General features: G+C 32.4%; 1 protein-coding gene across 1 annotated transcript in view; it reads right to left on the minus strand.

Annotated features, from left to right (window-relative positions):
- Positions 1-24,056, minus strand: part of LOC143225714 (1-phosphatidylinositol 4,5-bisphosphate phosphodiesterase-like) — a 75,987-nt gene that overhangs the window by 5,348 nt on the left and 46,583 nt on the right. The window contains 11 exon segments of the mRNA XM_076455599.1: positions 383-583; positions 2,301-2,481; positions 8,233-8,382; positions 9,415-9,481; positions 9,483-9,520; positions 10,068-10,167; positions 11,416-11,683; positions 13,324-13,427; positions 14,551-14,623; positions 15,608-15,692; positions 16,994-17,126. Coding sequence (XP_076311714.1) covers positions 383-583; positions 2,301-2,481; positions 8,233-8,382; positions 9,415-9,481; positions 9,483-9,520; positions 10,068-10,167; positions 11,416-11,683; positions 13,324-13,427; positions 14,551-14,623; positions 15,608-15,692; positions 16,994-17,126 — 1,400 coding nt within the window.

Below are 24,056 nucleotides of genomic sequence, written 5' to 3' on the forward strand. Positions count from 1 at the left end.
CACTTAGACTTATATCATTAGAAAAGTGTCATTACCCATGGCTGGCAGAGCATAGACAGCCCTTTGTGTAACTTCATGCTTAATTACAAACAAAGAACCTAACTACTAGTTTTCTACAGTATTCATTGATTCATAATTAACTTTTTTTCTTTGATATGGAGATATGTGTCCTCATTCGTGTGTGTGTGTGTGTGTGTGTGTATATATATATTCCTGCTATTACTCTGTTTAATTGCCTAATTACTAAACATATGCATTATCTTTTTTTTTAAATTAATTTTCATAGATCGGCATAAGATTAACCACCCAACTTATGTTATTGCACTACTAACCTTATTAGTTTGACCCATTTATACCTATGTCATCATCATACTGTTCTAACCTTTCAAATTTAACTTCCAACTGTTTCATTTGCCCAGCTTGGGCAATCTCCATTAGTCTCTTAAGAATATCTCCCTGTTGTTGGAGGTGGGCTTTCAAGAGGTCCCACTCCTCTCGACGGTGTCTCTCAAGCATCTCGGACCACTGCTTCATTTGGTCTACCACCATTTCTCGGACCTGAGGGTCATTTGCTAGGTCTTCTCTAGGAAATGTTACATAAAATATTATTAAAAATGTTAATGAAAATTAATTTTATAAACAAATGACAAAAATCCTTTTACAGAGCTTTTACTTACAAGATATTAAAAAGCAAAAGATTTGGGTAGAAAAATTTTAATATGAAATTTTTAACAATTTTCTAGAATAACCTTTTTAACAAGAAAGATTACATATGAATGACAATAGAGGAAAAAATAGCACTACACAACAAACCCTTTGGAAAAACATAATCTTCCAAAATGGAAATATAATAAATTTTTAAGCCTCTTTGCACAAAAAAAGGGTAGCACATATCAGATACATTATATCCTGAATGTGAAAACGTCTGCAGAATAAAAAACAACAACAATAAAAAGTTAAAATATAAAGTTATTCAGATTTTAAAAAAGCTTACTTTTTTATTATTAAACCATTATAACTTGTCAGTAAATTTTCTCTATGTTTCTCAAATTATTATAGCAAATAATAATTATTTTAACGACATATATACGTGAGAATGTTTATCTCTCTGTAGGTCTGTTCTTAAATCATGACCACATCATTAAAGCTACAAACTTCAAACTTGAGGTTCAGATATAACTTTATGTGGAAGTAATACAGAATATGTGACTGCTGCCTCAGAGGTCACAAGTTGAAGCTAAAGTGACCAATACATATCCATTTTTGACAAACACAATGAACAATTGGCCTCAGACTTAAAAAGCCAGATTTTGTTTTGGTAATGTGTGACAAAGAGAGCAGCTATTACTTACATTTTCTCTCTTTGTGAGGATTTCTCCTACTCATTCTATTCATGATTAATTATGTATTTAAATTATTTTAAAAAACATCATAGAGCCTTCATTTGCTTCTCTACTCATGACAGCAAGACAACAAAATAATCTGTACAAAGAAGCTGTACAGTAAATCAGTAAATTAGCATGTGAATAAAGAGATAAATCAAAGCCACTTATATCTGAGTAACACTGAATACTCTTCTAGTATCTGGTAATATTAACTCAGATATTGAAAATGAAAATTTTCTCTTTAATAACTGAAATCTCTGTTCAAATTATGGCCAGAAATTTCTTGAGGAAATATCCCTGGATGTTTTATTTTGAATTGGATTATTCTCCATAATGAGAGCATAATCTTAAAATTAATACCTGATTTAAAATGCCATAAATATAATTTTTCATTGATATAGATTGACTATTAATTTTATTAAAATGAAGAAGAGTTAAATACAACAAACTGATATTTTTTGCACAATAAAGTTTGCCCTCATTTTTAGGGCAAAAGAAATATTTAAAGTAACCAAAGTCAAATGTATACTCTGTTGATGGAATGACTACTTACAATAGCTGCACATTTACATCTCTTAAAATTAATTTCTGGTCAAAGCTGTCTACTGCTAATTACTAGGACTAAAAATCAACCCAGTAGTTAATATAGCAAACTTAATACAGATAACTACACAAAATAATCCTTATGATAAAAATAATGATATCAAACATTCTGATAAATACCATTAATTAAAGTAATATCAGAGAGATAATAAACAATAGTTTACTTTAAAGTGTGAAGAATGAAACTCCACATATCCAGATTAATTCTACTGGTTGCACACATTATTTATGGTACAGATATTTATCTTAAAACTTTGCAAACACCTCTCTGCTATTATATTATTCAGTAGTTATCAATAAAAGCTGGTGTACCTTTTATTCCCTTTTATTATTTTATCAATTGCAACACACTGTTGCTTCTGAATTCCAGTTTTTTCTTTTTGATGACGTTTCTTCACAGTTTCTAATTCTTTTTGTTGCTTCCTGGTCAATTTTAGAAAAGGTTTTTCTGCCTTGAGGCTTTCTGATGTTATTGGTTCCATCTTAAAATCATCTGAATAGTTTTATGAAAAGTATAAGAAAAATAAGAGTCCTTTGCATATACATATTCTAATTTCCTGAAGTTTTTATAGGATCAGGTATACTTTCTATAAACCTTTTAAAGCATTCAGTTTAGCAGAAACCAACTACTGTTTATATGTTTATTTTATTAAGCGCTACTTACATGCTAACTTGATGGGATGCTATTTGAAAAGACATAATGTGAGAAAGCTAAGTTCTCGTAATATTGTGGATTTTTAAACGTTATTTGGTTTTATTATTATAGAAATTAGTTTTGAAAACAAGAACAACTAAATTTAATAGGATTTGCAACTAAAATAGTAGGTACAAGCTTTTACTTTAGATTTTACTAGTGTAATATACAATATAATGTCAGATCAGGCTTAGTAAGCATACTGGCTCTTTAGACTTAGTTATGATTCAACTTGCAGTAAAATTATAATACAAATTAAATACATTTTATTTATCTAAAACAGTCCAAAAACTAGTTAATTGTCAAACTTAGGCTTAACAGTGTTAATAACAGGCTACTGATATTTAATCATAGTATCAAGTGTTTATTTTAATTTACATATGATACAATGGTTAAGACTAGTTTGGGGGTTAGGCTTTCCCAATTTGTTAGGTGTGTTAGGTGCAATGAATGGGTTTTATCTGAGAACTCTGAATTACTATGTATTTTAAAGGAAGCTAGTAGTGGAGTTGTTCAATTTATATATAGAACTTGCAGGTTGGAGAAAAAGTTGGGAGGTTTATCCAAACTAAAGTTGAGTAAATTAATAAAGAGAAGTATAAACTGTGGGAAAGGATAGAAGGAGTTCAAGAGGAACATACGAGGTCTGTTTCAAAAAATACGCGGACTGACGTCATAAAACAAAATGTACTTTATTTAGAAGTTACAGGTCTGGGACCCCTTCAAAGTACTCTCCTCCCCAACGCACACACTTATCCCAACGGTGTTTCCACTTGTTGAAACAGTCCTGGTACGCTTCTTTTGTAATGTCCTCCAGCTCCTTCGTCGCATTTGTCTTAATCTCGGGAATCATCTTAAATCTTCTTCCTTTCAAGGGTCTTTTGAGTTTGGGGAACAAGAAAAAATCGCAAGGACAGGTGGGTAGGGGGGGTGGTAAAGAACAGTGATCCAGTGTTTGGCCAAAAACGCACGAGTTCTGAGGGCTGAATTTCGCAGCAACGCGGTGCATCTTCAATTTTTCGGTCAAAATCTCGTAACAAGATCCAACTGATATCCCACACTCTTCAGCAAGCTCCCTGACAGTCAGACGTCGATTTGCCCGCACCAGGGTGTTGATTTTGTCGACATGTTGGTCATCAGTTGATGTGGAAGGACGTCCAGGACACTCATCATCTTCAATGAACTGTCGACCATCCTTAAGACGTTCATGCCACTTGAAACATGCCTTACGCTTCATAGCAACATCACCGCAAGCCGTGTTAAGTATAGCAAAAGTTTCAGTCACAGATTTTCCAAGTTTAACACAAAATTTCACAGCAAGTCGTTGCTCCTTCAGGTCATTCATTCTGAAATCCTCCAAACGAAAAAAATCGCACTTCACTTAAAACTGCGTAGCTAATACACAAATGAAGATATCTGCAATCGGGGAAATGGCGTTGTAATCAGCTGATCTGTGCGAACCTAGCAACACCAAGTGGATTCCCCTGGAACCAACTGGAGCTGCGCAATTCAAACAGTCCACATATTTTTTTAACAGCCCTCGTAAGCTTGTACATGCAAAGAAGGAATAAGATAAGATTAAAAATAACATTTCAAAGTTAGAAAGGGTAGTATTAAGCTTGAAAGTAGTTAATTTAATTGTAAAGATCCTATTCTATTCAGCAACAGATTTTAGCCCTTAGTTTATGTAGATGAGGAACTACTGGAGGGAGGGAAAGCTACAGGATTGAGAAGGATATGGATTATGAACTTAAATAGGTTATAGTTATAGGTGACTCCTTGACATGCTGTGTGGTTAGAATAGTTTGTGGAGTAAACAGTGAGAAAAGAGTTATATTATGCCACCCTGGGGCACAGGTGGAAGACACAATTGACAGAGCAAGAGATATAACAAGGATAACTGCCAACAATGCAGTTTTTGTTGTGCACATAGGGGCTAGCCATATAGGGAAGAGTATGACAGAGGACCTAATTAATAAGTACAAGGGATTGCTAAAAGCATTTAAAGATAAAGGCAATAAATTAATTGTGTCAGGGGTACTACCAAGAACTAATGGTAGAGATGAAATTTTGAGTGGGTCATTAAGGCTAAATGCTAGCTGAAACAAATATATGAGTAGGTTAGCTGCTTGCACTTGTGTGATTAGTTCAGTGAAAAGAGGGAACCCTTTGAAATAAATGGTTTACATTTAAGTAGGAAAGAGTCTGTAATGTTTTCAAAGGGCTATTAAACTCAGCTGTGAGGGAAATTTTAAACTAGGACTAGATAGTGGTCAGGGTAAAGATAAAATAAATGACACAAAACTGAAATGTAAAGGAAAGTTTAGCATAGGAAATCAGTAAAATGTAGTTATAAGAATATGCTTAATTGTTATTATTGCAATGCTTGAAGTACAATAAACAAAAGAGATGACTCTAGGGCACTGGTAGGAATAGAAGATTTTGATATAATGAGAATAACTGAAACTTGGTTAAATGTAGGTGATTTTGATGACAAATTTCTTTGAAATACATAGTTATAGGTTATTTAATATGAACAGAATAGTAAAAAGATGAGGGAGGAGTGGCTGTATATGTAAAGTGTGAGTTACATCCTGTTGACGTTGAGAATATTAAGGATAATAGCAAGGAGACTGAATACATTTGGTTTTCTGTTAGTTGATATAAAGGATAAACAAACTTTTAGTAGGAATTTGTTACAGACAAGTAGATGAAATAGATGAAGGTTCTAAAAAACTTTATAGTGAGATTAAGATTTCAACTGTTAATGGAGTCATAATTATGGGTGATTTTAATTTTAGACATTGATTGGGAAATTCTAGAGTCAAAACATGAGGGAGAAAGGTCTCTGGAAGCTGTTCAAGATGGATTTCTTCACCAATTTGTCAAGAACTACTAAATATAATGCTATTTTAGATTTACTGTTAACTTCTAAAATAGAAATGGTTACAAGTGATCAATCTTGATGTTTTGCTGCATATAAAAATCAGAAATAATGATATTTTGATTCCAGATTTCAAAAAAGCAAATTTTGAAGGAATACAAGATGAATTATCTGTTCTGACTGAGCAGCTGAGTTATTTGGGGACACTGAGCAAATGTGGAAAATTTCTAAATAAAAAAATCTTTTTGATATTCAAAACAAATACATTTATTACAGAAAGAAATGGACAGCTGCAAGTGAAAAACCAGGTTGGCTCTCAAAGAATATAAAAAATAAAATTAAAGAAAAGTGTCACAAATGTAAGAAATTTAAACTGACTGTTATTACAGGCCATTTATAAGATTACACGAGATCAAGAAAGTTGACCAAACAGAAAATCAGGACATCTGCAAGGATGTACGAAAAATGTTTGGCTAAAAAAATAAAAAAATAACAGTAAGGATTTTTTTAAGTCCATTCAGGATAAACAAAATGTTAGGATGGGAGTAAACCCCTTCATAGATGATAAAGGAAGGCTTGCATATAACAATTATGAAATGGCTAGGTTATGAAATTATTCTTTTTCTTCAGTTTTTATTAATTAAAACTTAAGTAGTATTCCTCACTTTGAGCAATTTATAGATGAAAAAGAAAGTTGAATAAAACAAATGCATAAATTCTGAGCTTGTTAAATAAAACTGGGAAGTTTAAATTTATATTTGTGTTCTCTAGTCCTATTATTCTCACTGTTAAATATGAAAAGAAAATGATGCATCAACACTATTAATTAAATGCCTCAATCAGATCCCCCTAACTCTTCTTTTTTAAGGAGAAAACAATGTGAGAAATTTCAGATTCTGCTCACATAAGAACCCTTCCATCTGAGGCACCATTCTAGTAATCCTTCTGTGAACCATTTCTAACAATTCAATGTCTTTCTTAAGGTAAGAAATCCAAGATTGAACACAATATTCCAAATGTGGCCTAACAAGAGACCTGTACAATGAACCTCTCAGAGGCTAATAAGACTATTACAACAAGATCCCTTTCCTTCTTAACACTGTTAAGGTCAATCCTTTTGTAAATCAGCAAAAATCACCTAAGACTTTGATATCATCTGCAAATCTAATTAACTTTCTAACTATTCCTTCATCAATGTCATTGATATAAATAAAATAGAATAAAGGTCCTAAGACTGAGCCCTGAGGTACACTACTTGTAACATTAATCCAGTTTGACTGAACTATATTTGTAACCACCTGCTGTTTTCTTCCATCCAGTCACTCTTCTATTCAATTTCCTAACTCATCCCCACACCTAAAGAGACAATTTTTTTACAAGCTTTTTATGTGGCACCTGGTCAAATGCTTTCTGAAAATCCAGATACACCAAATCTACATCCTTACCCTCATCTACATAAGCAGTAACATTTTCAAAGCATGTCAAAATATTTGTAAAGCAAGATTTTCTCTTAGTGAAACCATGTTGACTATCAATAAGATTCTAAACTTTGTTTAATGACTTTGCAAAATATCTTTTAACATACTTTCCAAACGTTTCCTATAACTGATGTAAGACTAATAGATCTATAATTCCTGGGACAATTTTTGATCACTTCTTTTGAAAGTGTAGATACAATAGCTAACTTCAAACCCTCTGGTACCTGCCCATTGTTCAAGTATTGACAAAAAAGTAGTACGCTGCTCACATAGCCAATCTTTAACCTCTGTCAAAACCTTTGAAGAAATATTATCCAACCTCGTAGCTTAATTATTTTGTAAACTTCCCAATTTTTTCTTAACCAGCTCAGAATTAACAATAACATTCAGGAAATTTTGCCATCCCATACTGTACCTCCCAAATTTAACTAAGCTTACCTGATGTCTTAGCTTCATCTTCCATTAACTTAATCTCTTACTACATGCAGTTAACATTATAACTATATATCAGTTACATATATAGTATAACATCATAATGGGAACTCAGGCTCTAATCTTTACCCTAATTCAACCCTACTCACGTTAATTAGTTCTAGTTTAACATTTCTTTCTGACATAGCTTGAGAATACTGCCATATGTTGTTCTAATAAACCAATTAAAATAAAAGCCAATACCTTAGTTCCTTAAATAATATTCTCATCAAGCATGGGTAGAAGTTTAAAACTTACCTCATTTTAGTTCTTACTTAGTATATCCATTGCTTAGGATAGTATCACATTATAAATATTTCATGTTGAGTGAAAAGCCTGCTCTTAGAATATTTCACAAAATATGGTGATGCAAGGAAAGAAATGCCATTTCTAACTCTAAGAAACCAAAGAACTAAAGACTGAGGCTTGAAACATTCTACCTTGATACTTTAGTTTATTATAATAGCAGTCTCTTAGGTTTCAACTACTAGCTATTTAGAAAATTTACCACACTCACAAAAGACACTGTGGTACTTAGCATTTCATACTGCTCAAAAATATCTAAGAGTTTTAGATTGTAGTAAAGTTTATCTGTTCCCAATATTAATAACACTTAAAAAAGCTTTCTTTATCTAAAATCTCACTTGGAGTGCTCTAGTTAGGACTCTGAAGTTGTTGTATTTCATTTTCAACTAGACTGACTTCTGTTCTATATACCTTTTTTCTCTTCCTCTTTCTTTGAACTTCCTAACTTTAAATCTTTAGTCTGAATATCAGCTTCTTCAATCCCCATTGCTTTCATTTGTGCAGCTCGCTTTTCCTGAGCTGATAAGAAGGCTCTTGGGTCAGACAAAGCATCCATTAAATCTAGAATGAAAAATTAAATAAATCACAAAATTATCAGGCAAGAAAAAGGAAAGGGGGAACAAAAATGATGAATAAGTCGGGTCCATTTGAAGAAAGCTCCTTGAAACACCTGCATTTCCAAAAAATTACAAAAGAAAATAAGTGTTGAAAGTGGGGAAAAAAATTCAATTTCCAGTAGCTACTGAAAGCTCCATCAATCTTTTATTCTAGTGTCATCACAGCTTTCAATAATTTTCAACACAACTTTTCTAGTTTTATTGTCTTAAATGAATGCTTTCCTAATGCCACAGAAACAATGCAAACACCCAATTCATTTATAAAAATATTAGCAATTGAATCATGGGTATCCACAGGATATATTAAAGACAGGAGAAGATGACAAAATGATATCAAGGCTGTTACTATGGAAATGTATGACTGATAATCCAGGAGGTTTGCAAGTGCACCCCTTGCAGACACCCATGAATTGAACATCATCACATATGACAGGCAATAAAATTTCATTTTACTTGTTTTAACCATAACTCTTTTGTTGTTTGTTGGATATTTTGACATTTAGACCCTCATAAATATTGTATGTTGGAAAGATGTTGAAAATTCTACTCATTGATCTTCAAGTACATAACTACACACACTCTAAAGCTCTCTTTTCAAGTTCAAATCAATCACAAGATCCCATGGTGATGGTCAGAAAGGTATAATTCAACCAGTCAGAAGAAAGTTTCACATCTAAATAACTCAAATATTACCTAATGCTTGGAAGTCGCAACAGAAAATTTACCAATTAGAAACCTTTAAACTATTAATCTGTTTTATAAAATAATGAAAATATTTACATGAAATATACAGTTTAGAAAAAAAGTATGGAAGTAAATGAACTAGAACTATTAACATTTTATACAGACAGATACATCTAAAGCAAAAATATTATTTGCACATCTCAGAATGGTTTTTTATAAACATTGCTAAATCTATAATAGATTTAAGTTAAAATAAAATGTTTTGGATTGAAAATATAACACTATTCTCTACCTCCTAGTCCATCAGGAACATAGATCTTCAGTTCAATACAAATAAACAACATGGCTAGTGATGTGGGGGAAATTTCCTTCAGTCCGAAGAGCAACATGGCGATAACCTGTAGAAGAAATAAATTGCATGAGGAAACTTTCTACATTGGGAAAAAATGTCCATTTTATCTTGAAAGACATTAAGGTAAAACAATTATTTTATTAATTCTAATTTATTATTTTGTAAAAAAACACTAAGTACAAAAAAAATGGTTTAATGTCTGAGAACTAAATACATCTATCCAATTACGCTAAATACAACCCATACTGAGATGTTAATGAACTCTCTAAGTTTCAATGATACAACGAGTTGAGGATGGTGACATTTCCTCTAGACTGGATCACACTGTATCACAGGTTAACCCCCAGATACTTACTGGAAACAAAAATAAACAATAAGCATGCTTCAAACACATAACATCCTGACTTTGAGTTCAAAGCACCAGCCACTGAGCCATACTACCTTCATATTTATGCAATTAATGTTATGTTTCTGAAAGTTGTGTGAAACATTGTACATAACTGTGCTATGCTAGTTAATGCTTTATTTTGAACAATATAAACAATGAAATATTTAGTTCTTTAAACAGAATATTTTTTTCACTTCATACTAACCAGCTTGTAACCCATCCATAGGTAAGATTCTTTGTCCCAACATTTTTCCATTTTCATCATATACAGCTATACGGATAACTGCCAAATCAGGTAACACAACCTATAAAACAAAAACATTTTAATTCATAAAACACTAAAACATGAATAAAAAGTTTCCTAAAATATATGTTTAACAAATGTAATTAATAAGTGGCATTTCTACTGTAAAGCAAGGCAAGTGAATGTACACCTCCCTCCTCAGAAATATAGAAAAATAAATAACGACTATTTCTTGACGACTAGTTATCTTTGTATTACTAATACGATATATTTCAGCACAATGATGTAGATCTAAGTACAGAGATTGGACATGATGATCCAGTTCTCTGTGTTTATATTAGTGATTCCAAATTTATCCACTGTGTGGTGCAATAATACAAAAGGTTTCAGCCTATGCCATGAAAAAGTTCTATGCTAATTTGATTATTTTGATAAAACATTTTCAAAAGTGATCACGTACACAAATCCTTGGAGAGCCCTAGATATACCCCTGACAATTATTTCACTGTCTAAAAAAATCCTCCCTGTTGGGTCTATAGTAAGTTTATCGACTTATGGAGTAAAAATAGCCTACTTTAAAGCTTTGTACTAAAAACATAACATCAATCAAACTTGTCTCAAAAATAACAGATCAATAAATTAAGGTTTTTATTGTAGATTAATTAAAGTTTTTTTATTGTAATATAAATAAGAGAAAAACTGATGAAATACCTATAGGACACCAAATTTATTTGTTCCCTTGAATTTTGGTTTTTAATACTAATTATGGAGAAGTTTCTAGAATATTCAGTAATGTTGACTTTTCTAAATATTTCCAGCTTTATTGACTAAATTGTTTTGACACAAAGTATTAACATTTTTTTTACTATTTTAAAAACTTTGTACTGGAAGCAGGTTTAACTTATTCTTCTGACAGAGTTATAAATAATTTATACTGAAAACCCTTAATGCAACTAATTATCACTGCCATTTACTTGTATAAAACAGAATATTTTATTTGATCATCTTTTAATACCTGAAATTGGAAAGTATCCTTTTTAACATTCTAAAGTACATAAAAAAGCAATTTAATGATTGTGGTTTATAGTTTATTTTCAAGTTAGAACTTCTAAAGAAGTAGTCAAACTTTGAATGTTAAATTGACATAATCTAACTTTCAACTTTTAGAGGGAATATTCCATCTTGTATATTTTATTGAAAACATGTACTAAAGAAGAAATTACAAACACCTACACTTATTAAAAACTTGACTTATACATACTTACATTTTAGGTTTGAAAGCAAAAAGTTCAAATAAAAGTTAATATACCTTTCTAAAGACGAAAGGCTCTTCATTATACACAGGGTTCAGACCATTCGAGGGAACCATCCTTGTTCTAAACTCTTTCCTAATAGTGTCAGTTGGTAGTCCATACATGTCTACTTCCACGTAGGTTCCCACTTTCTTATCCGACAAAAACTGGCCTGAAATCACACGAACAGAACACTGAGCTGCAATCACACCATCTACTGGAGACTCAGCAAAAGGATCAAAAGTCTTGTCTTGACGTCTCATGAAGTCTGGTTTCAAAAGATATCTGCAATATCAAATAAGTGAATGAAGTTTTTCATTAAGGGAAAACATTTAAATACATTTTCACTGATAAAAATTCTCTCCTCATAAAAGTTATTAAACAGCAAGTTTTAATATTTTGTTCATGATGGTGATTATGCAGAAAATCTTTAATTTGTTGAGCTAAACTAAAATATGTTTATTTGATAATAAAAATCTGATGACAAATAAAAGGTTTATATTCCTCAATAATATTCCTCCTTCAGAGCATTAGAAGCTTTGGAATAGATAACCTTATAACAAATATAATCATAGAAAAACTAATTATCAACTAAACTGACATTGTCAAAGTGGATATCGTTTGAAATCATAGTCCTCAGATGAAAGTTGTTTGGGTTTTGTTATTGAACACGATCAAATACAATTATGTAGATTTGAAATTTTCATCAAATAATCAAAGTTTCTGTTTCACCAGCTAAATCTACGGTACTGTGTCTTAAAATTACACATTTGAAAAGAAGTTCTTCCAGGCACATTTTGAATCTTTCATATACAGAAAATAAATCAGAACATTCTGCAAGCTACTCAATCATATTTCATTATCAACAGTAAAATGGCACCGTTAAAAAAAAACTGGCCAAACAAATTTTAGTATATGTGTGTGTGTGTGTATATATATTTTCAAATACTGTTTGGATAATAGAATATATCTAAACTCACTGAACATTCAAGTTGCATTACTGAGTAATGCAAAGTAAAGAGGTGTTTGAAAAATCTCATTAAGTATAGTTTACACACAGGAGAAATTATGTCTTATTTCACATTCATTTGAAGTTTGCTTTGTTTTTCACAATTACTGAGTGATATTAAAAAAAATTATAATATGTAATCTTGGCTCCTCAGACAAAGGTGTTTTTAACAGCATAAGATTTCTAGCATTTTATTAAGGAACTTGCAAGAAAATTCCTGACAGACAAAAACATATAATTTCTGTAAATTATTGCTTTCATTTGTCTCTTTGAGGTATAAGATCAATGAAGTTTTAACTATATTATATAAACTACTAAAACAACCTGCTCAGGATTATATAAACTTACCTAAAGATGGAATAAATAATGTGCTTTGTAAAGCAATGCTGAACTTATTCACAAGCCCATACTTTAAAACACTAACAATAAATTATTGTTTTATACAAATAAAGAAACAATGTTAACCAATTAATTTTCGACAGCTGACTAAAACTTCTTTCATCCAGTTTGACCCAACAGATTTTTAAACTGTTCGTATCATCTTAAAATTATATTTGATTTACTACATTTAATGACGTTTGAATAATTTAGTGCCCTTATAAATATTCTGTACAATTTAAACTGAAATAAAATTCAAAATTTCTTATAATACAACAAGTGAATTTAAAAGAAAAAATATTTTTCACTAATAACTTTAACTTATATTTTCAACATGTTATCAAATACTGGTACACAAGTTCTTATAAACTATTGATTACTGTCATATTAGAAAAAAGTTTGGTCTTGAAAGTGAAATATTTTAAGGAAAGAACTGCCATGACCATTTGAATTTTCATCAAGGAAACTATCTCCTAGAAGGTCTAACATTAGCTTTCACTTTTCAAATGCTTTGACATCACCAAAGGGATAAACTAACCCACAACCTCCATTGTATTCAAACTTTCCCTGGTTTAATTGCATTGGGAGATCAGGTGTTTGGAAATTCAATGCTACCATCTGACAGCCAGCATTCCAAAAAATCTAGGAAAAAAAATTACTAAGTAAGTCACCTATATTTATTTTTCTTACACAGCTTTGGACTAAAATCAATCCCACTAGTCATAAACGTATGAAAACACATCATTCTGATTTCTCATTACGTTAAACATGCATAAAACAGTATAAACTAAGATTAAATGAAACATATTTTGTCAATGCAATTTCAGTATAAGTTTTAGTATACAAAAGTTAAAAAAGAACATAAAGTAGCACATGTACCCACAAAAGTTTTGTTGAGAAGCACACCCTTACATAAATGACACATTTATCTGAAGTGTAAAACTTTCTTCTAAATAGAATATATCAGCTCTTTTTTTTTTCTTTCATAATTATAATCCAATTACTTAAGACTTTAACTGTTGTCTGTTCATATTTTGTATTTATGGCAAAGCTAACTGGACTATCTAAGACTCCCCCAGTTTTGAATTACTAAGCAGCCTCTCAGTAACACTTAATCACTAATGGTAAGACTGACTGTAGTTTTTATAACACATCCATAGCTTAAAGTGCATTGCACATTTTGTATTATCTCTTGGGTTTAAAGCAGGTTAACCAGTTATAAAATCCAGTGCTCTACCATGAAGCCAATCCATGACCTTATCCATTTTCTATAAATATGAAAGATCTGTTGAAGTTTCAACTAATCTGGAGTTACTATTTACATTTTATTGTTCTTCTCTTATTTCCCCACCATTACAGATTAAGATATATAATGACAAAGCAGAGATATATACATAAATTACAAGCATAATACCAAATTTCAGTAAATTTCTCACAACTACCTGTTTGCACAATTAACTATTAAACATTATTTTCATCATAACTATATGGTAGATTAGATTAAGTTAGGTGGAAAACATGTATACTCAAAAAGTCTTCTTAAGTAAATAGCACTTCTTGCTTGTGAAATAATATGAAAAAGACTGCTGTATAGTGTTTAGGTTTCTCAGTATATATATATATATATATATCTTACCTCGTGATACCATATCTTTAATGGAGGCAGAATTTTCTGTTAAGCTTTTAAGTTACTATAATGCTTCTTGCCAGGTATGCATCAGTATTTAATGGATAAAGAACAATTAGTTTTTAGAACACACTCTACCTGAGGCATGAAGTTACTAGAATCAGCTCTTGTTCCTTTAGGATAAATTCTACTTAACTGTCTCTTGTTGTAGCTGGATTAGAAGAATTAAGGTATTCTAATCTATTTGAATATATCAACATACATGTTATTTAGTTTGAAATTATCTATACAATACAGTCACCTAACAAGCCACCAAGGCAATTTCATTATGATCAAGAATGAAAATATGTTTCCTTGTACAGAACAACATATATAACAGATCTTAACCAAACTATTCAAAGATCAAGCTATAATACAATGTCCAAGTCATGAAACAATAATCTTTAACCTGTTGACTGCCAAGTATTTCAGCTGCTACAGCAACTCCGAACCAAGTTCAAAATACAACTCTAATGCTTCTTCATTTTGTAACTTTTTTCGTGACGTCATTTGGGATCAAAAGTGAAACAATTTGTAAGTAGGTCAAATGCATGTATGGTGCTGACATCTAGCGTTGAAGTTAGGTTTTATTGAGAATGAATTAACTCTTCTGTGGCACTGTGTTACCGATCAGCTTGGATGGCACTGAACAGGTTAAACAAAAAAATTAAATATTCCACTCAATCCAGTTACATCCTTAAGTAAATATTCAGTTAAATTAAACTTTATATGTAACAAACTTTTAATCCCATTGCTTAGCATTTCAGAAGAAAATAGGATATTTAAATAAAAATGGCTGAAGAAGGAAGAACTGAAATAAATAATTAATAATCATTACACAGAATATTTTTATTTGGCAACATTTTAAAGGTTCATACTTTTAATACATAAAAACATATTACATAGTAGTGAATGTTACACAGTAAGGTTTGGGTATGACCAAAATTAAAATCAGTTAAAAAAGAAATATGTTTTCACAAAATAGACAGTAATTAAAATTTTCTATTACTATATCTATCACCTCTCTAGGTTTTTAAAGGAACGTTTTCCAATCGACCAGCTTCTTCTTTTGTTCGAGACCAACTAAATTTCACATTTATGGCATGATACAAAAAGAGTGTTTTAAATTTTCAAAGATTGTAATAATAAAGGATACTTTACAAACTCAATGGCCTGAGACTTCAGATAGCCAAGTGCTGCTGTTTCAGCAAATGAAGACATGTTCCAGTGAATGTTCTTCTCTAGAAATAGAAGACAGATTTCTATTTTTTTGACTAGTTTGATTTGTTTTGTTTTGAATTTCATGCAAAACTACACGAGGGCTATCTGTGTTAGCCATCCCTAATTGGGCTGCTCTTTTACCAATGAATAGTGGGATTGACTATCACATTATAATCAGTGGCACAGCTGTCCCTGGGTGCAGCATAGGGGGTTGGGGGTGCCAAATTGATATTACATAATTAGGAATTATGGCTTACATTTTGTCATGAGGGGGTGCTGAAAATCCTAGCTACAACTCTGATTATAATGCCCCCATGTCTGAAAGGGCAAGCATGCCTGCACGACAGGAATTTGAGCCCACAACCTTCAGATTACAAGTCAAGTACCTTAACCACATAGCCATGCTGGGCCAATGCTGACTAGTTACCAATTTTAACATAAGCAGTTTTGTATACAACCTCTAGTCCCAAAATGTAGTAGCAATTCTTAGATAAACTGAGACTCTATCTTAAATATGCATCATGGGAATTCATTTGCAAGTGCAAAGAACAAACTTTATGGTCTTAAAGATTCAGTTCAAATTTCTGTTTCCATGATGATCCAATGGAAAGTTTACTCGGTATGAGGATCAGAGCAGGCTTTTTTTTATAATTTTGGATTTAGTTTAGAATATACTCAAAAACTGAATATTTATCTAATATGGTATCTTTTTAATATTTGAGTAAGACTACAAAGTAAATATTTCTTAAAAGTGAATAAAGATTTTCATAATATATACTTCACTTTTAAATTAAATACAATTATAAATGTTATTCTCATTTAAAAGTAAAATTTAACTAATCATAAACTTATGGAAGGCAGTTTTTCTTCACTGCATTTAACACATTAACCATAATATAATCAGTGGCATAAAGGTGATATTAAGTCTCACTGAGAAAAGATAATCAAGCATATACATTATTAATCTTTCAGTTCTTCAAATGTGTATGTTAAAAAAATTTCAGTATGTGATGCATACAACACATAAAATTAAACTCCAGTTACACCATAACACTTGTTTTATTTCAGTTGTTTATAAATTCTGCTTATTACTTCAGTTTAAATAGCAATTACATATAACACTCTAATAATCTACAGTAAAATATAATTTTATGTGAAACTTCATCTTTTATAACCATGTACTTACTTGAATGCATTCTCCACTAAATGTTACATTAAAAAAATAAAAAACAAATTCAAGCACATACTCCAGATTATTTTATCTTATTTTTTGTGTGAAAAAAATATACAATTTTTACCATTTTAACTATATTTCTCTAACCTTCTGCAACATCAAATCCTTGGAATTTGATTGGTTCAGCATAGTTCACAAGAGACGACAAAAGAGGATGGACATGTGTGGTAGCACCAGTGTACTGGTAATTTGCCATGGCAACTTGTTCTTCACTTACCTCCTATATATTATTATGTCAAAATTATTCTCAAATCAATAAAAATAACTAACTAAAAGTAGTTCACTAGTAGTAACAGTTTAAAAAGAAATGGATGCAAACATTGTAGATCAAACTTTTTGTAGCATCTATGATAAAATAACATCACTATATTTGTTTGCATTTATATATTTTTACTAGAAGTTTGAAATAGCATATATACTATCAGTGATAAGATTACTACAATGCAATGAGCTTTTGAGTTTAAAATTGTTTTAAAAGTATTTTTGAAATATAAAAGTGTTTGAAGTTTACACTATCCTTCTGAAATAGCAAGATTATGTTATAATAACTACGTAAGTTACTTCTTTAGGAACATTTTAGCTTACAAATAGAGCATGAAATAAATTTAAAACTATTATTACATAATAACTTCAGAAATCTTATATTTTTAATTCATTCATAAATATTTTACCAGTGATTTATGAATCGTTCTTTTTTTTTAAATTCAGATCTTTGTGGATATTACAGGAATCAAATCTGTGAATAATATTTTCTCATAGTAACTCTAACCAAATTAAGTATAAATACCACAACTAAAATAAAATAATGTAGTATCATGGTTACTTATGTAAAAATATTTGCTATTTAATCAATTAATCTAAATTATTAAATTCAGTTAACAAATAAGCTTACTTGAAAGTTACTGAATTTACTTATTACCAAGGTAAGCTAAAATAATTATTTAATCTTAAAAATGTCAATAAACGAAAAGGTTTTATATTCTGTATAACTTGTTAGATTTCTAGAAGAAGCACAATACTTTTAAACATTAAAAAAATAAGCTAATTACTAAGTTTCCAGAAATTTGGTTAAAAAGTAGAAACTTTTCCTTAAAGTACTCCTATCCAGAACTTTTTTAAACAAGAAAAATGCATTTACTTATCATTTAAAAATATACTGTAATGAAAAATCTAATGTCATAAAAGTTGATAATGCTTAATGCTTTATGTTAAAGTTTGTTTTGCTAAGAAATGGCAAAAGTTGAAAACAAAGAAATTTATTTCTCATTTAACATTTATCTTATGTTACTGTGACATATTTTAAATGCATTCATTAAGGACTAGGTTTATATTTAGTTAATGCTTCTTTGTATAATTTATTAATAAGTTTATCCAAGATTTTCCTTTGTGTAGCTTATTCAAGCTACAATACATTTTTTTCTTAAGTGTACAAAAATTAAGTATAGAGGGTTTTTATGTTAAAAACAAATTTAATAACTACTTTTGTGATTCTTCTATGCCTGGGTTGAGCACATGTTACAAAAAAGTTAGTTCTTAAGCCAAAGACCACATCAGAATAAGATTCTTTTGTTAATTTTACAAGCACAAAATTGTAAAAGTTATGATTTTTCTATACTGAAAATGTATTTCCTCTGGGTACTTACCTCCTCTCACATTAACTATTCTGGTCCACTGTTAACTTCTATATGCAAATGATTTCTTTATGCATGCAAAAGCTTTTGCTTCCCTATTGGAAGCAAATGATTCCAACACATCTGCCATGCAAATCATCAAATGTCACTTGTACACCAATAGGAGTTTGACATAATCACATAATGCATGTGACTCCCTCTATGTGCCTCTACTTAACTATCACTTCAATGTTTGGCAAAAGATGTAAGCACCAAAGGAAAGTGGGGAGAAAAGATAGGAGGTGTGATAAGAGGTAAGTACCAAACAGAAATACATTTTCAGTATAAGAGAATTATAATTTCTGACACAGTACTTATCTCCACTCAAAAGATTAGCTATAATCCCACAATTAATAAGAGGCTAACAGATGCAAGGGAATGACAAAAATAACCACCAAAAGCACCTGATGGATATCCCTTGGAAACGAGAGAGTTAGATACAACACTTCGATGAAAAGAACTGTGCAATTTCTGAACCAAGTATACTTTTCACCCATCTATGAAATGTGTAGGATATAAGGGAGGAAAAAGAGAGGAGCACATGTAAGGGGGAGAGAACTGTGGCAGAATAGTGTTCCAATCATGAAATGTTTATGGAATTCAATCCTACATAGTAGGTAAATTGATAAATGTGTCCCAATGTATAGAGTGGATCAGGTGTAATGGACCATACTTGATAAGTCAATTATATCCAAAACCCATGCCACTAGGAACTGACATCCACATGGAGGTAGAATAATGATCATATCATCTTCACCTCAGTTTCAAAGAGACTGGAGTGAACTAGAACCACTCCAACTCGTTAGCATGACACAAGATATCTTTGATCTATCAATCTGGGTACCTGACACCCAGAACTGAAAGGATGTTTACATGATAGAAATCAGCTCTTCCAAAAGCAAAACTGGCTGGAACTATCTGAAAAACAATAACATCCTGATCATAAGATACAAATAAGGACAGCAAAAATAATGGAACCAGAACAATCCCCTTTACCTCCATGGTGACTTACAAATGGAGTATGATTAAAGAAGTAACATAGAGACAAGCATAAACATGTGTGAAGACTTATATTGATTGGTTCTAGTCTAAATCCAAAACCCAGCCATCGGGTACCAACATACACATGGGGGTTAATTGAGGACTCTCAATCAAAGGAGTGAACTGCAATTTGAAGTATCATTTCTTTGTGAGAGTATAACTCATATTAGAGAACAACATGTTACCTACACCCATGGAACACCCCCTTACGCTGCACTGAATGGTTACAATCATCTTTGTGTGGAACCCATTTAGAAGGGTGCCTCCACAGTCAACCACCCCAGCAGATTGGAAATGGAAAGCGGTAAGGACTCCTGTACTCTACATGAAGAAAAGGAGGATAAGAATGCATCGAAGAGTCCAGAGGAATGTCATCACCTGAGACAGTGCAATGGGTGACCACAAAACCCTAATTCAAAAAGCAGACCATACCAATTTATTCAAAACAAGATATGGCAAGAATTGGCAACTATCCCATTCTGCTTTACTCATGCAGTACATGGATAGTACAGACTGGGACAGGCACATTTATGAAGCCAGTACATCACAAAGTTATTCACCTAAAAGCGATCTTGTGGAACACCCCATCTCAATGGAGAGCATTATAAAGCAATGGAAATTAAACTTTAAGTCAACATGAATGTACAATGTGGATTTCTAATTCCAGAATACCTGGTCAAGCACCACTCACCACAAAGTAGGATCCATATAAATAATAGATGAAACAAGGTTTCTTGAAAAAATATATACAGGGTGTTCGGAAAGTCACTGTGCACTTATATATTTATTAACAGACATGTTTCAATATAGAATACAGGAGGTAAATATGAATGACAATTATAAACAATGTTGAAAGTGATCCCCATTCGCATCAATACAGGCCTGGAGTCTTATTTTGTTTCTAAACACAGCTATCAGTTGCTGGCTTGAAATAGACTGAATAAAATATGATTATAAAACTGCACAGTGACTTTCCGAACACCCTGTATATAAATTTAGACAGTTACACTGTAGCTTCAAGAATGGCTAGAGGTGGAAGACGAAAACCTGGAGAAGAAGAAACCATATGTTGTAAATAATAGAAAATAAATGTATTAATTAAGTGTAGTCCACATGCCAAACTGTAGGATTTCCTCCTGTGTCCAATAAAGATGAGAAGTAAAAGAAAAGGTGAGGTGTCAAATCTGATGAGAAGACAACCTGAACAAATCCTGTTGGGAAAAATACAAGGAGGAATTTGTCAATTGAATGAATCACTGAACCCAACTGGTGAGGGTAGAATGGTAAGGATCATGAACAGAAGAAGAATGTCAAGGGATAAAGAGTTGGGAACAGGTACCACAAAAAAGAAGCTGTGTGGATAATATAAAAATGAAGAATACAGACCAAAAATAGAAGTCTATCCAGATCATGCTGAGAGTAGAAATAGAAGGAAGGTTTTGTTTGTGAATTTTGTGCAAAGCTATACAAGTGCTATGTGTACTAGCCACTTACCACCAATGCTTGGGCTACTCTTTTACCAATGAATAGCAGGATTAACCGTCACTTTATAATGCCTCCACAGCTGAAAGGGAGAGCATGTTTCCTGTAATGGGGATTCAAACCCATGAACTTTAGATAATGAGTCAAGCACTCTAACTACCTGGTTATACAGAACCAGAAGAAAGGAAAATAAGTAAAAAAAAACAGGATAATTTACCCTCCCCTAGCTACTGAGGTCTTTGAGAAGAAGAAACGATCTGGATGAAGGAGAAGATAGGTAGTGTGGTAAAGCATAGATAAAATATCAATGGCAAACAAATCAGACCACTGATGTCTGCAAGCTAAGAGGAGAAGGAAATATGCTTTAAGGGAAAAATGAAATGTGTAGCAAATAGGTTCACACAGAGGTATATCGAGGGAATGAAGGACACATCAATATCCCAGTCTGCAACATGAGGCCATCTCAGTGGATGATCAATTTTGAAGGAACACATTAACCTGGTAAGGACAGGGGAAGAAAAAAGTTGACAGCATCAAGAAAAATGATAGATACGGATTAGATCAGCCCAATAACCCTCAAGTGAGGAGACTGAAGATCCCAGCTCAGAAAGCCATGAGAGAAACAAAACAACCACAGAAGGTCAGTTTGAGGGGAATCCCTAAGTTTCAGACCAAATGTGGAATACCTTCCTTTTGCTCTGAGAAATCTCCATTAAAGGAGGATGCATGAAATGAACCATAAGGAAAGTTACTCAATGAGAGAAACCTAATTTCTTCACCATAGATCTAATAAAAGTCACGTGTGAAGACAAAGGATCAAAATGGCTGAATGTAGAAACGGTGACCAAAGGTGATGGAAAAGAAAGGAAGCCAAGGGAAATGGAAATGGAGGGAATGTTGCAATTGTTACAACTGTGGAAACCATGGTTGAGTTGCCCAATGAGGAGTGATCAGAAAGACTCAACATGGAGTGGTATGGATGAGAAAGACCACTAAATGAAATAATCATATAGAATGATAGACATAAAAGGAACTTGTAGAACCAATTCTGGCTGAAGGCATCAACAGTCAGAGCCTGAGGATGAGGTACCAGGGTCCAAAACAGTGCTACTTGAGGATTGTGCTAGATGCATCTGTGTGTGCACTTACAGCAAAGTCCTCAGAATACGAGCGGATCTATAGATCACTCTGTTGGATAAATTTTGTAGGGGCAGTAAAGATAATCTGCTACTAGATTGAAAGCATCCAGAACGTCACATGCAATGAGATGAATGTGGTGTGTGTGGACCCAATATGGGAAATTCAGTGTTTGAAAACAGAAAGATCTTGATCAGGTGACTGATATGTGCTATACCACAGAACTAATTGTTGGAAGGAATCATTACAAGACAATGGTGAGAGGAAAGAAGTGATTTAGACCTGATGGACCATAAGAAACTCTAGAACACTGATATATAAGGACTTCTCATTGACAAACCAATGATCTGAAGCTTCTTGGTGATTGACCCATGCACCCCAGACCTGAATGGATACATCCATGAACAAATGTAAATCCAGAAAAGGAAAGGAAGTTGGACATCTGCCAATGTATGGATACGGGGAAAGACTTTTTAATTTGATTAACCAAGCCCACCTTAACAGCCACTTTAAGGATTTCATGAGTATGATCTGGCTGACTTCAATTCAGAATGAGCCAGAAGAAGCCAATTACCCATATAATGGTGGAGTTGCAGCTTCAGAGCATGAAGATGGCAAGCAAAAATTCTGACTACTGAACAGAAAACATAATGGGTAAAAGCAAGCCTAAAGGATAGGTCACAAAATGATAGACAAACTGAAAATATGGGCAAGACCATAAGGAGATAGGAAAGAGTAGATAAACATAGACTACATTCATCTATGAGCCCAAACAAAACACTCATGGTATGGTAAGAAATTATTCCTTGGTAAAAAGAGGGCAATTGAACAAATCAATTAAAGTTGGGCAGACTTCCAGTCTCCAGGCTTTTTGGTAACAACAAAAAGTCTGGAACAGAAAAGAGATAAAGCATTAAGAACAGATACGATGGCTTTCTGAGGCAGAAGGTCATTAACTCTCTCTGATAGATGTTGGCCTTTCATTGTACCCCAAGGCAGAAGGAAAAAAATCATTATAGGAGATGTAGGAGGTGGGGAAAGAAATAGAATCATGAATTATTTTGGTAAAACTTGAAGAACCATATGACTGTTGAAGAAAAAATACCATTAATGAAGATAATTGACAAGTAAAGCTCCCATTGGGTATTCACCAATACTGCTGATAGCATGCATCATTGAAGAGAACAACGAGATGAGGCATCCTGAAAGGAAAGGCAGGTAAGGGTTGGGAAGGAAGGAAAACTGTAACAGGTGCCATATTGGACTTGGACTGAAACAAATGGGCAAAGAGATTGAAAAGGATAGACTGATGCAACTTATCCAGGGATTCAGAAATTGTGTCAAGTACAAAATGCTGTAAAAATGGAGACATACATAATCCTGAAGATAAGATGCTGGTAAATGAATGAGAGTTAAGGTTGCATCACAACCTAGAAGGTCCCAAGAACAGAGAAACCATGTATACAAAGCCAGAGCTGAAGATTACAAATAAGTCAACATGGAGGAAATAAGGGAAAGGATATCCCCAAAAATTTTTTGTATTTCAGTGGGGAACCTCAGAGAGGAGATAGATGATAGAAAGATACTGTAAAAAGGGCCATAAGGCAGGAAAATTTGGCATAGGTCAGACTCACAGAAGATTCTGAGATCACCCCCAAACAGATAAAACAGAACCTAACAATTATTGATCTAGAAAAGGACAGTCTGTATGATGATATGAAAGAGCAAACTGATCTGAAGCCTTTGGGAGGTGAGACATGTTAATTCTGTCACTTAATTGTATGGCAAATTGATCAGTATGTACCCAAATATCTAAGATG

The sequence above is a fragment of the Tachypleus tridentatus genome, chromosome 9 (assembly GCF_004210375.1).
Source record: "Tachypleus tridentatus isolate NWPU-2018 chromosome 9, ASM421037v1, whole genome shotgun sequence".
Lineage (NCBI taxonomy): Eukaryota > Metazoa > Arthropoda > Merostomata > Xiphosura > Limulidae > Tachypleus > Tachypleus tridentatus.